We start from the raw sequence: 14,755 nt of genomic DNA, 5'->3' as shown, positions 1-14,755 counted from the left end.
TGGCCCTGTTCTCAATGAAGAAAGTAACTCGGCTTTTTTCTAAATTGGAGTCTGAAAATTCACAATTACTGTGAATATGCATAATTTGGATATTGACGTCACTCCTCAGTCTTCTAACAGTTTTAAAGTTACACATACATGTATGTCTTATTTAATAGTTATACTGCGATTACGTAGGTGTTTAGGTGTTTACATCACATGTGTTGACAAGTGAATCTTATGCCATGAATGAAAACGTTTTTTGCATATCCTTGTGCTTGAGATATTTACATAGAATATGATTAAATGAACCACCTTTTTGATGGGTTTATATATGTCATTTGTCCATCCTGTCATATTTTAACTCTATGTTTATTTTCGACTAAACAAACAGGCCTAAATACCACCAGTATATTACTATATATTTTTAAGATTTCAATCTATACCTTCTGACCAGACATACTTTTCATTGTGAAGTTTTAGCATTAAGTTTTGAACTTTGATAAACTTCCATTTGCCAGAAAATCAATATATATCTAGCATTATCTAAAGATATTATATTGAAAACGTGCACAAATGGACAGTCCAGTATCAATATGATATTGGAAACATTACATATAATTCACAGTCCAATATTGATTTATCAATTATAATTTCCCATATCCTTTTAACTAGCAATGGAAGATTCCATATTCAATGCAGGACAGGTTCATTACATAAATAGGGTAAAGCATGGGGTGAAGGTTAATCATATGCAGATTGGTGGCAGGTTTGGTGTGTTTACACCATCTGGTAATTTAGATTTTATAAATGACCATAATTGTTTTTTTCATGATACAGTGTCTTTATTCTTTAAGCTTATAAGGAAATACTAGTACCTGACACATTCATGTCCATGTGGTTAGAGAAGTAGCATATGAAAAATGTAGTATATACTATATTTAATGTATAGAAACAATGACTTTCTGGATATAATTTATGAAAAACATTAACACAACTGTAATATCAGCTTCTTCTTGTTTATTTGTTCACAGTTAAGAATATATAATGAGTGATATTGTTTGTATCTCACCGTGGACAAAAAGATTTTTGGAATTTCATTAATCAGCAAAAAAAAAAACCACCTTGGTTTAAATAATTTCCCTTGTTCGTGAACTTTAATGGTTTTATTGAACCTTAAAAGGTCAAATATGGGGTCAAGGCTGCTAGTATTTGAGACAATTGTTGATGAAAGGCGAGATAAATTGATGATCATAGCCACCAAAGTCATTATCATACTTAATTGCATTTTTATTCTAATAAGGGCATATGCAGTGATATCAAATCCGGAAATTTTTACTGGGTAATCAAGCTTGAAAAATGCATAGCATTAAGCTATCTCCAGGCTTGATTACTCTGTTCAAAGTTATAAATATTGATCTTTTATTGTGATTAGACATACATGAAATGGTAAATTTTATCATCAATTAATCACATGTGAAATATATTGTACCAAATATTATACCATATCTATTGCAAACTTATTTTTACATTTTGAACTTTTGAATGCCCTCATTCATAATTACAAACCTTGACCTCAAGTACACAGCCAGGCCAGCCTGCACATTTTGACTACCTGTACAGAACCAGGCCAAACTGCAAATCTTGACCTCCTTCTGTACATAGTACATTTTGACCACCACCAGTACATAGTACATTTTGACCAACACCAGTACAGAGTACATTTTGACCAACACCATCATAGAAATTAAATTCTTGAATAAGCAGTGAACAGTTTCTGAGATTTAGAGCAGGTCAGATCCTGACAGATGCTGTATGAAGGATTCAGTTTGCTGAAGTTGCATCTTTTCCCGCATTTATTAATTATGTAATTTTATTTGCCTAATCATCAGTTAATTTGTGTGTGTAAAAATATATCTGTTACAAAAAGGAGACAAAGTTGGATTAAAATTTACATAAGACTATTTCAGTAACAGCTGTTAGAATGGTTCATGTAAAGGTGAGGTTTCAATGAAAGGGTAGTGACCTTGAACTTTTGGACAGACATGGTCAGAATAATGTTTCAAACATGATACCCTATTATTATTTAAGTGGGTTTAACAAAGCCCAGATGTTTTCCTTTGTATACCTATTTGATATGCTGGTCAAGTGCTGTTTAACTGTTGACCATTAGTATTGATTCAGAGTTGTAAATTTGATCACAATGTCCACAATTTATGCTTGGGTTAACTATTAGTAATATAAATAGCTGTGTAAAACTGTGTCACATGATGTGACATGTGCCTTTGATCATAGGCCATGATTTGCTATGCATTCTTCATTGTAATAAACATACATTTATTTGTATTTCAAACTTCGATACATTATCTCTTGAAAAAAAGTTTGCCCATCTTTAAAGACACATTAAGCCTTAAGAATTAATACATTTTTTCTCCTTTAGAAAGAAACATGTCATTAAAGTGTATGAATAAAAAAGTAGCACTGAATTTGAAATAATTTGTTATAAAAGTAGCAAAATGTAAACCAAGTCATATTTTGACTTCCATACAAATAAGTTACCTTACTAAAGCCCTATAAACATTAATACATGTATTAAAGTTCCAAAAAGCAGCATAGGCTCAAGGTTTGTCAGGTACATGGCCAGTGAGTAACATTTTGGAATCTATAACGGGACACCAAACAGTAAAACACTGATGATGATGATAAATAAAAATAAAACCATTTTTAAGGCTAAATGGGCTTTTACCTTGTTTCGATTGTTAGACATATCCTACCTTGGAATTGGATCTATCCATTGTTGATATAATAATGTAATACATTTAAATATCAAAGTTTTGTAATTAAGCCGACAAATTAACCCTTACCCTACTGAATTTGTATAATGCATTTCCCCAGTTTTTAATTTGGAACAAATCATTTGAAGAGGTACTAACGCTTGTACACCCTGTGCAGCTGGCCCGCCATAATATATAATATATCTACTATGGCTGCATTGGCTTATCACATTTCCGCTTCCAATGTCATAAGGGGTAATGAAGAATTATTGTACATATTAGGTAAAACTGCATTGACTATTTAAATTCCCGTTTATCCCATTTGATTCTGGTGGGTAAAGGGGTAATGAAGAATTATTGTACATAGGTAAAACTGCAAGGGTGTGCACAAGATTACTTGACTTTGCTTGTGTAATGGATCTGTTATTTCTGTCACAAGAAAACCTTCTGGATGAAATGAATGGCGTCTTACTAAAATTAAAATGTGTCATTGACACCAGAATCATTATCACAAAATGTTTAACATCATTCTGACGTAAGATTGAATGAGCCTGCTCTTTATTTTATATTGTAAACAACTTTTTTTCTTGTTTACGGATTTTAGGCATGGTTGTTACATGCAGTGAAACATGAAAAGTTTAGTGTAAACGTCCCACAGATTTTGTATTTTGTTGTCGAAGTATGTTGTCACACTTTATTTGACACTTTTCTAAACAAAAATGTTACAGAAAAAGTAGCAGTCTATAAATTTTACAGTTTTCTTAACATTTAAGTAACAAATTTGTTCTCGTTATCTGAAAAAACAACAGACAGATAAGATAATTAAGTATACTGACTATGTCACTTTAAAAGCATATTAAGACATTTGAGCAGAACTTCTGAACTTTGATCAACCTCCATTTGCCAGAAAATCAATATATGAGGCATTATTAATTGAAAAACGACCTATAACTTGGAAACAGAAACAAATTTGATATGAGTATAACTTTCAAACCCATGCTATTGTACAATAACATGTATATACATGTAGGTAACTAGGTAACCATTTCGTATAAATCATTTATATGATAGAATATTAAATGTCATTTCATTTAGCCAATGGCGACCATTAAACTGGTCAAGTGACTATCACAAAATCTCCAATAGCCTTTTAAAAATCAATACTGCTAGATTCATTTTGAGTTTTAATGTTTAGATCAATGTCATATTTAATTTAAATTCGAAAAATTTGACTTTAGGACCACCAAAGCCCCTGGAAATATCTTTAGCCAGGAGGGACCTATCCCCATCAGTTCCTCATACAGAGGGGTTAGACTGTAACTCCAGCTTGCAAGTTGGTACACTACTGGAATAGGGAATGGTAAAATGAAAAACTTCAACATGCTCATTTTCTGTGATTTAACATGATAGGCACAGGTTCCATAAGACTGAGTTAACTTTTTTACAGAGTTATGCCCCTTTTTCTTACTGTCAAGAACTAAGAAAGTCATGCCTGCTGTCTTAAGGACAGTGAGTCATATCTCATGTACTTAATTATTATGATCACTGAGGTATTTGAAATTGCATCCCTCTAATAGCATAGTAACTTGGGACCAAAGCCCTACTTCTTTGGCAGAACCCAGACATTTCATGTCTCAGAATTAAGTATGTTAATACATTGCTATGATTATCAAAGTAAAATGTGGTTAACAAGGATGGTACACATGTGTATGGCACTATGCAAGGTAGCTATCTAATAGTTGGGTTGCTTAGATGTACATCTATTCCTAATGCCCAGATACTTACAAATGTTCTATGCATAGTGATGCTTGAATTCTTGTTATTTTTAGTAAAAGAGGGCAATTTCAGCATTGGGAAAGTTAATAGAATTAATAAAGGATAGGATAGGCAGACTATGGGAGTACAAATGTACTACATTGTAGCTTGTTTACAGACTTTATACATACAAAAAAATTATAACACATATTCAAATTACACACCTACTTCAGGTTTTTGGTTATTTAAGCGTAAATTGTTTATTGTTTGTTTTTTTTTAAAATGAGATACTCTGGTGAATAGCTTCCCACATTCATGTCACACATGCATGATCATTACATGTTGGATTTTGTTATTAAATATGCTAAGTCATTATTATCAACAAGTATAGATAAAAGGAAAACAAGTCTGGAAACAAAGTTGTTTTTGGAAGTTTCAGGCTCATTTTGGGTTGTTTTCATTTTAATTTATTTTGACCCCCATTCCCCCATTGCCGCCCCCCCCCCCCAACCCATCAAAAAAATATATATAAATAATATCCAGTTACTACCATTTAGACAAATTTATCAGTGCAGAAAATTAAGTAGACAGTTAAAAGAGGCATGCACTTTCCATTCAAAATCCTTTGCAGAGCTATTTCATTTTGAAATCATTTAGTTTCTTAGACTTATTATTTACTACTGGTATCGAAGCAGTATCCGTCGGCTAGTAGTATCCGACAATACGGTTATTTTCGTTTACTGCAACTCTTCAAAATTGAAGGTGAGTTTTTTTGAGAACGATATCATTCAAGGAAAACGTTCGACAGAATTTCTTCAATCTAAATTAAACATTTAATATATCGTTCTCACCTTTATATTTTACAAGCAGGTGTGTTTACATTTATCGCATGAGGGATTTCACGTGCTACTGTTGCGCATGCGCAAAGGATAACTCCATTAGGCACAAATTAAGACAAGTTTGCCCCCTTTGCCAGCGAATACAGACGACATTTCCAAAGTCGCTAATAATCATTCAAATTTCATAATAGTCAATAAATATAAGCTAGAGCTATGTGTTGTTGACATTTTTAATCAACAAAATTTAATCTTGAAATAAAAGCAAAATTGACAGAAATGGGAAACCCGCGGCAATTTTCTTCTAACCAAGGGAGGCAACACTGTTTATTATAGTCTATATTCTAACAGTAGGTTGTTTCCCGTATAGAAGGCTATTTTTATTATGGGGCACCTCATGGGGTGTTTAGAATAATTTTATAGAATTTCTTTTATATATGTTCGTACTTGAAATTAATGTGTTATGGATTCATGAATGCAATAACACTCGTGGTACAAGCATACGATATGTCCGTGAAATGTAAAAAGTCTGGTTTTGACCAATGACCGTGATAAAAAATTTAATGATTAACAAGTTTTCTTTTTTTCTTCTTTTTCTTTTCTTTTGTTTTATATTTATTTGTACAAATGTTCACATCAAAAATGTCAGTATTCAAATAGACATTAAAATACGTACAGCTGTTTGACCGGTTCCGACACAGACTTTCAACTTTCGCTGTCTGCATACAAATTAACAAATTGTTTCAAGACCAAATGTACTTGCTAGTAGATATTTGATTCCACTTCAAACCTTTTTTTCTAATAAGAACACGGCTTCATTTAATCTGATTGTTTGCACCAGTTTCGGAGGTTTACCAGTTCCGGTGCGTATAACAAACCATTTGTAATATTACCAACAAACCATTTGTAATATTACCTACGAAGAGTACAAGAATAAGTACAGACCTGCCTTTGAACAATCTTATAAAATCATACACGGCAGTTTTACTAAACTTACGTGGCTCAGTTATGGCCGAGGGGAGTTCAGAAACGACGGCGATGTGTTTTGAAAAAAAATAACATAAACGCAGACTCTGCTCTGTGTAAGATAAACTCTTGCGAACAAAATACAAGAACATTGCTGTAAATAAATTAGTTTGAACAAAATACAAACAATTGCTAAACGAAAGTGATTGACTTATAATGTACTGTTTGAACCACATATGATCGACCATTGATTAACTTTAACCATCGTGTGAACACAATCTTCGTACTTCTGTTCTTGCACGTTATATATGACAACTGTCCTTTAAAAGTCAACCTTTTACCCTTAATTAAGTTTATGATGCACGATCGTTGTAAAAACTTATTGACATATGCCAAAATAATATTCACTAGTTGCAGATTTTAAGCGGTGCGAAATACACCGGAAAACGCTTCTTGAAGCATCGCTGAACGAAAATTTGTTCTTCGGAGTATCCCCCCTCAAGCCCTAGGACCTGCCCAGTTGGCCGTACGTATCACAAAATCGTGACATGGTCAAGATAAAAAATAAGTTTTGTTTTGCGATTGTGCTCGAACAATATTCATTCCAGTCCCATTAGTGATAAATACTTTCTATAGATAATCTTATTATTTACTGTTTATTTTATCTGGGACAGAACGATCTTCTGTCCCAGAATTTATCCATAAAACAGATATATTAACAGCAATTTTTAGAACACTGACATAGAAATCGATATTTATTTGTTCTTTCTTCTGCATGTTATCTTATGATATCATTTAGTTTTCAGAGGTTTAATGTATATATATTAATTACACTACACGTAGATGTGCTTTCCATAAATACGAGCATAGCGTATTTTAAAGACTCGATCCTACTATTTTAAAGAGTTAGCGCTTTTTAAATAAATGATAATGCTTTTACTTCAAAATATGTTTATCTCAACAAAGTTGTTGGCACACTTTTTTTACACACTCTTTCATAAATTACATTATCAAATAACATTTTATTTCTGATGAGAACACATGGAAAAGTGTTCATTGACAGAAATCCTGTCATTAAAAATACATGCTTCGGAACTACATGTAGTTAAATAGGGTCTCCTAGTTTAAACAGGTATTAATATCTTTATGTTATATTTTTGCAAATATTTTGGGATGAAGTTGTAAGGCAGCTAACAACTTTTCCTTCAAGATATAAACTGTGTCCCTTTCTTTCAGTTTACATAAAATATGTACCGATATACCAATACCAATGAGATTGGCGAGATGAAATTTAGCATTTTTGCCTAAATCAGACGAAAATTATAAATAAGAAGCCGAAATAGAATGATGATTTAATTATTTATTTGTTAATGTCAATAAACTACAAAACCAGTGAATATTTTCTATGTTTTTTATATTTATTGTCGGTTACGTGAATAGCTCGCTTGATTGTTCGGAAATGGTCAGTGCGCCGGAACCGGTCTGATAATAATCTCGGTAAAAATCACTGCAGATGTCATATTAAGTCTACCAAGATTTCTGAATTATTACGATTAAAACCCTAAATAAAGCAATATTGTTTGTCTAAAGAGGCCTTCAAAAAGTCTTATTATAATAAAAACACCGATACCGATTTATAAACCCGCAAAATCAATGATTAAAAAAAAGTGTCGGAAACTGCTTCTGTAGCGAGGCAATTACGGCTAATTTGCACCTCCCGTTGGAGCCCCATTTTTGATGCGCATGTCTTATTCAGGAATCCGGTTTTTATTTACAATAACAATGCATGACCTGTATTTAGTCATATCAAAAGTTTATTTAAATTGGAGACGTTGTTATTGAGAAATTTTTCAATAACCTCATATTTTTATCGGAAACTGCTTCGATACCAGTACATTTATATAACCTTAGTTTTTATTATGGAGGAAATCATTTGAAGAGGTACAAATGTCACACTTTTCAGATTGCCATTTCATTACAAGGGTCTCCAGATTTTGGTTTCAGGGATAATTTGTGTCACCCGCTGAATGTGACTTGCACAATTAAACTCACCGTCAAATATTTTGATTTCTTTGTAGCCTTCTTTTACACATTCAGGTGGGAAAGCTGGTTTTATATCTTTATGTTTAAAATTTCTTTCCAGAACTTTTTTTTTTGAAAATAACATTAATCATTGTTGTTTTCATTTTTTCAGACAAATTTGACTACAAGATTCACATGTTCAAGAATGGGGAGACGTTTGGCCAGAGAATTAAATGGTCCTCGAAAGATTTTGTGGACATAAGCTATGCTATACTCAATAGCACTGGACATCAAATTGTACTCAACGCTGATTCAGAATCTGTTATAGAGGACATTTGTATAGGACTGTCACTCAAACAGCTGGTAAGATGGAGCAGCGAACCGTTACCGTGGCGACTAAGTGACCGCGTTCCAATGATAGACTGTCAGAAATATCTCAGCAATAAATACAGTAGTCAAGGAAACAAAATATCTGACTTTTCAGGACGTGATATTCAAGTCCATATGGAGGCTCTACCGCAATTTCTCGAGACTCAAGAACTCATGATTTTCACAGACGTCGAAGAATTTATTACAGAGGATGAGATAGACGGAGTAAATAAAATTGAACTTACACGTACAGGAAGTAACAGTAGCTGTGATAAAGACAGTAATCCAAAACGTCGCGGAGAGTTGAACATCGAGGATCCAGACGACCTTGAGGATGACGTTGAAACAACAACAGCAAGTTCTCGCTACAGGTTTGACGGAGATTGGGACAATCTGACAAGTTCAGGTTTTATCGATGACAGATCGGAATATACTGGAGGGGGTTCATGGGTCGACTCTGTGTTATAGTCATAATATACAAAAGAAACTTCAAAACGACATGAGTGGCAAAGTTGCATTCATTGTGTGCCTGTTGAACCAGGAATAGTAGGTCCAAGCCCTGTTGAGGCCATTTTCCATTTGCCTGATATATCACTAGTGCTTGCTCATCCAGGAAATAGACTTGACAAAAGTTAAATAAGTATATGACTTTATATGTCATGTGCTTTTATTCACAATTCTGCTGAAATAATTGTGCTTAAAGAAAGAAGCTAACTATAACCAGCTGCATTTATCCAATGTAAATTTCTTGGAAAAAGGATGTAAAAAAATGAAAAATACTTCAATCATCAGTAAAAAGTAATAAAAAAGTGTGTTTACTCAGTTAGTGCTTTAATAAAACATGCTAGAAATCTGCTTAAATGGATGACTTACTTAATACTCTATGAATCTCTCAAGGCATGACAATAGTGTGCATGTGATTGGGAAATGAATACTGTTTGCTTTACTCAGTTACTGGAGATTAAACAGTTGCCATTTTAATATATTTACCGTATATTTGGTGTCGGAGATTCCCCGGAAAAGTGGTGGATAGGTTAAATGCATGGGATTATAATTATAATGACATAGAATTGCCTTTGTGTAATTTAGCACATATTAGAAATACTCCTGAGTGGTGTAAAAGTCAGTGCTTAGAAATTAAAAATGCCCATAGTTTATGTAGAATTCTGCTGAATGTTTTGTAGAAGAAAATGTTATGATGATTTTAAAGCTACAGTATACATTATTTATAGATTTTTTAAAAAAAAAATCGAGACATGTCTATGATTAAAAAAAAGCAACCCACCTACAACAAAGGGGTTTAGTTTATGGTTCTTTGAGTACATATGATAACAGTATTGCATGGCAATTTAGAATTGTTTTAAGCTTATGATACCAGATTGATTTAAATCACACTCCTTGACTGTTATCTTAAAATGTAATAAAATCTTAATATATACTTTTAACGTACATGTAGATTATTGTAGATGTAAATGTATATATGATTTAAGCATACTCTTTAAAGTTTTTTTTTTGTTCTTGTTTGTACAAAATTAGAATTCTTCGAATTTAACATGTTTTTTTCCCCAAACATCAACTATTTCGGGAATTTTGAGAATAACAGAAGCTATGTAATGTAAAGTAGAAAAGAAAATGACAGTTTATTTTTTGAATACACTATAAAAAAAATTTTTTTAGAGCACAGAAACTGTAACATTAGAAAATCTGTTTTCCGTTTGTTGTTGGGTTTTTTGTTGCTTTTTAGGAGGAAAAATTCAAAATGCTACCAATTAGGAATTGTCAATTCAAAATTATGAAAAAGCACACATTTTTACTGTGGGCATGACACCATTTACTGAAGTTAATTAATGTTAAGAGGAAAAACGTCTATATCATGAATTTAAGAATTTATTATAATGGTTCAGACGAAAGTTTTAATACATGTACAGCATTATCAAACAGCAAAGTTTTATAGTTATTGATTTTTGAGAAATTTTCTTTTGTCAATACATGACTATAGTATGCAATATTTACCAGTTTTTGAAATGTTTGTGATACATGTATTTGGTAAATTTAGTGAAAGATTCATTTTATGTCACTTCTTTTGTTAACATTATACAAGAAATTTTGCTAGCCACTTTTTAAATACAATACTTTATGTACACAAAGGTTGTGTATATTTAACTTGTTTTGAAGTTGAATTAGGTTAAGGAATTTTTGATACAAATTTGTTGATTATTTCATCTGTAACCAATCATAAAGTTTACAAGGCAAATGTATTAACATTTTGATTGAATGCAAGATTGTAATCTAGCACTTCTAAGGTATTAAATCAACATTGAACTTTTCACACATGAGTTGGTGAACTTTTATACGTTTAAATGAAGAGATGCCTAAAATAGGGGAGAAAAAATCATTCATGCGAAGCCAGTGCTGTATGCAATTATATGTGAGCATTTGACATGTATTGTTTGAAATAATGACTACAATGTATTAATAATAATGCATGGTTGGACTTTATTGAGCCTTTCTTTAATATATAAGAACTTGGAAAGATGCCAATTCTAAAGCAGCATACCTCAAGATCTTTTTTTAAATTTTTATAAAAATTTTGAAAATATTTAGTAGTAATAATGTTGTCCAATGAACAAAACAAGTTCATTTAAGCTAGCATATTAAGGCGCTTAAAATCTACACAATGAGGGTTGATGAACTTGATCGCAAAACTGTTGTAAGTCCTTCTTTATTTCATAAAAGTTACTGCCGTTTTGCAGTCAACCCTCGAAAAAAGTCAAAATGTTCACAAATGATACTTGCACTGCATGCAACATAGTAGAGATATGGATATTGTAAAATATAATAAATTTTTATCTGATTTACTCATAGCATGTAAAGTTTGTCACCAGAATCTTTCAAATATGGAAAGCCCCTGATGTACATCATCAGTTGTGAATATTTATTTTTATTTATACATCTTAAAAACTCTTGTCAGATGCATGTTGTAGTTGGGAAGCAAGAGAAACGTAGGTTTATAGTCAAATTTGAATGTACAATCATGTATAAAAAAAAAAAATCTGGCCAGTTTTAAAATATTGAATTTTTATATTTTGATTAATTTTATTGTGAGGAAATATCTTTCAATATAATTTCTTTTAAGAATGAATGTTTTTATTTTTATACAACCAGATACGTTTTGCCTTGATGTATGATGTAAACATTTTGTAGATATTTTATAATTGCAAAATAAAATAATTCACAAACACATCTAGTAAACTTATAAAAGCAATATAGTGTAGGGTTTATCTTTGGTTTCACGATTCAGAATCTGGGTTTTGCACATTTTTTTTAATTTTTTACATTTTGGTAGAAAACATTGTGTCTATTTCTATACATTCTCCACAAGTAGCTGAACTTGTTGATGTGAAGAAGTGGAAAGATAAAGGTATTGGTGAAAATATTACAAGATCATCATCACAGACCTGAGTTAAAGTCATTACCTGTTTATTTATCAAGACTGAATTGGTGTGGCAAACTTGTACTTAACCATAAAGGTAAAACAGCTTGACTGTTTGTGATTAAAAATCACTACAAGCTGCTGCCAAGTACAAACTACCCAGTAATAATAAAAACATTCTTCCAGTCACTTGAAGTTTTATATTTCCTTCACTTTTGTTTTCGTTGAAGGATCTTCAGCTGGATACAGTGCGGGCAGACCATTTAATTACACATTTAGGTACTACCGGTATGTCTTTGGTTAATTTAAACTAAGATTGCATTAGTTGCCTTGGTTCCATGCCCGACCATAATTATTGCCAAATTTTCTTTTTATAAATTTCATAAAGTGTATTATGTATATACATGTCAAAAAGATGTGACTGATTGTGGTAAATTCCTATCTTTGAAAATACTTTATTTAGTTTCTAGTTAAAGAAATTCTAATTATTTTTTAATGTAATTCAATGTATCAGTATTAATAACTTAAAGGAACTCCACTGAGGTTCAAAAGCCTTAAGGAAAACCCGAATTTGAAATAAGATACATGTACAATGTAAAGATCAACTAGCATATCAAGGAACTTGGCAAATTCTATGAAAGTTTGCTCTTTGAGTTATTGATTGATCCAGATCTACATTAAATGATGAATAAATCTCAGAAAAGAATACATTCAATGGTTTATAAATCTCAGGAAAAAAATATTTTCAGTCCTATCATGGTAAAAAAATCCTCAGTGGAGTCCCTTTAAAGAGAATATAATATTATATTGAATCTTAAAGATGAAACAAGAGGGTATTTATTTCATCTTGGAGATGATATATTGCGTTTTCGTATTCATTTATTGTCCATTTTATTTCATCATAGTTTTTATTTTCTACCATATTTCTCATAAAATTCATTTTTGTCTGGAGTCTCATACACAAAAGACTGTTGATGAAAAATCCATGTACTTTTCATTGGTTGTGTCATAATTTAGTATTCATCAACCTTTTTTCACTTTGTATTGTTTTATACAAATTGAAATTTGCATAAATACTTAATGTGCAGTAATTTCATCAATTATCTACATATATATAATCAATAAATAACCATTATGCTGTGTTTTTTTTAAAGTGATGGACATAAGAATTGCAATGGGAAATTGTATTTCTATTTAACTTTGTTTGCTTAATATTATATGCTTATTTCAGTTCTGTTTTAAATGTGATTTTTTTTGTGTCTTAAACTGAAGGCTATATAATTACACATTTTTTTATGTACTATCTTTTACTTGCTAAAATTTCTTAAATGGATATGTCCAACTGCAATTTTATATTAGTTAAATTATTTACCCTTTTACTGTCAACAGGATTGGTACAATTGTATCCACCCCACTCTCATAGATGTACCCTTTATACATGTATATGTACACTTTGTAGATGCACACTGCATAGATGTACACTTTGCATTATGTACACTTTGTGGATGTACATTGCATATAGATGTACACTTTGGCTGGGTGCTATATTGGTGGCAAGTTTTTTTTCTCTCTATCAGTTATGGTTTTGGCAATGTAAGGAATCATAATGCATATATATGCACTGCTTGAATATTTCAGATTGTCAAAAAATCCTAAGAACAATCACTTTTTATCGTTGATCAAGAATTTTAAAAATGTTTCAGTTTGCTTTGTTATGCTTAAAATCTTGTTTGAAACTAAATTATTCCAGACTTATGTTGAAAAGTATATAATTTATTGCATTTTTATGACAAAATATTAAATCTGCTCTGACCACTTAAGGAAGTCTATATATGCATGTTTTAATAAAGTTAGCTAGATTATGTCAGAAAAGCTAGCAAAAGAAAAACTGTTAATTGCTGTATATCTTAAATAATAAAAGCAATCTGCTTGTATAATTATCTTTTAGTTTAAACTTTGGTTTTTATTTTAAAAAGTTGACAACTGCAATTTAATATTAAAGAATTGCAATAGAACAATGTATATATACACCATTTTTATTATACATGGCAATTTAATATTGTTTGTAGGGAAGGTTGCAATATTGAAATAGAGGAAATGTTTGCTAACGGTTGCAAACTTTTTTTCTGACTTTAACAATATTTCTTTCAATTATATTGTCAGTTAACAATACATTATGTAACATATTATGCAGTATAAATTGTAAATTGTTATTTCTAACATTTTAAATGAAAACTATTTTATTCTGTGTATATATATATTATAAATGTACTATATTTGTATAATAAAAGATTTGATGAGACTATGACTTATTTGCTTTTGTTGATCATAAAATTTCAAAATGATTTCTGTTTTTAACGGCCTGTAAAGGTTGAAAAAAGAACTGTGGTGATCTGGTATAAAGTATTGAAAGAAGAAACACATTCTTGAATGTGTATCACATTAAAGCAACATAAGATAAATGGTTAAAATTAAACTAATGATTATACCAGCGGAGGGAGCTACTTTTATTTTTTGTTTTAATTCTCGCCAAGAAGAATGTATATAATATTTAATGTTCTTGCCTTGATCTGGGGGTGTTTCTAAATTCAAATTTCACCATTACCATGATTAAATGTTAA

General features: G+C 31.2%; 1 protein-coding gene across 3 annotated transcripts in view; it reads left to right on the top strand.

Annotated features, from left to right (window-relative positions):
• LOC132733237 (uncharacterized) overlaps positions 1–14,436 on the top strand; it is a 40,801-nt gene extending 26,365 nt beyond the window's left edge. For all 3 annotated transcript variants that reach the window (XM_060719840.1, XM_060719839.1, XM_060719838.1), the window contains exon 5: positions 8,505–14,436. In XM_060719840.1, the coding sequence (XP_060575823.1) occupies positions 8,505–9,169 (665 nt within the window). In that variant the 3' untranslated portion in view covers positions 9,170–14,436. The remainder of the gene's footprint in view (positions 1–8,504) is intronic.
• The last annotated feature ends 319 nt before the right edge of the window (positions 14,437–14,755 follow it).

This window comes from Ruditapes philippinarum, unplaced genomic scaffold (genome assembly GCF_026571515.1).
Source record: "Ruditapes philippinarum isolate M1 unplaced genomic scaffold, ASM2657151v2 ctg2232_1_1_1_1, whole genome shotgun sequence".
NCBI lineage: Eukaryota > Metazoa > Mollusca > Bivalvia > Venerida > Veneridae > Ruditapes > Ruditapes philippinarum.
Note: the sequence above shows the minus strand (reverse complement) of the source record. Positions and strands in the feature narration are given on the sequence as shown.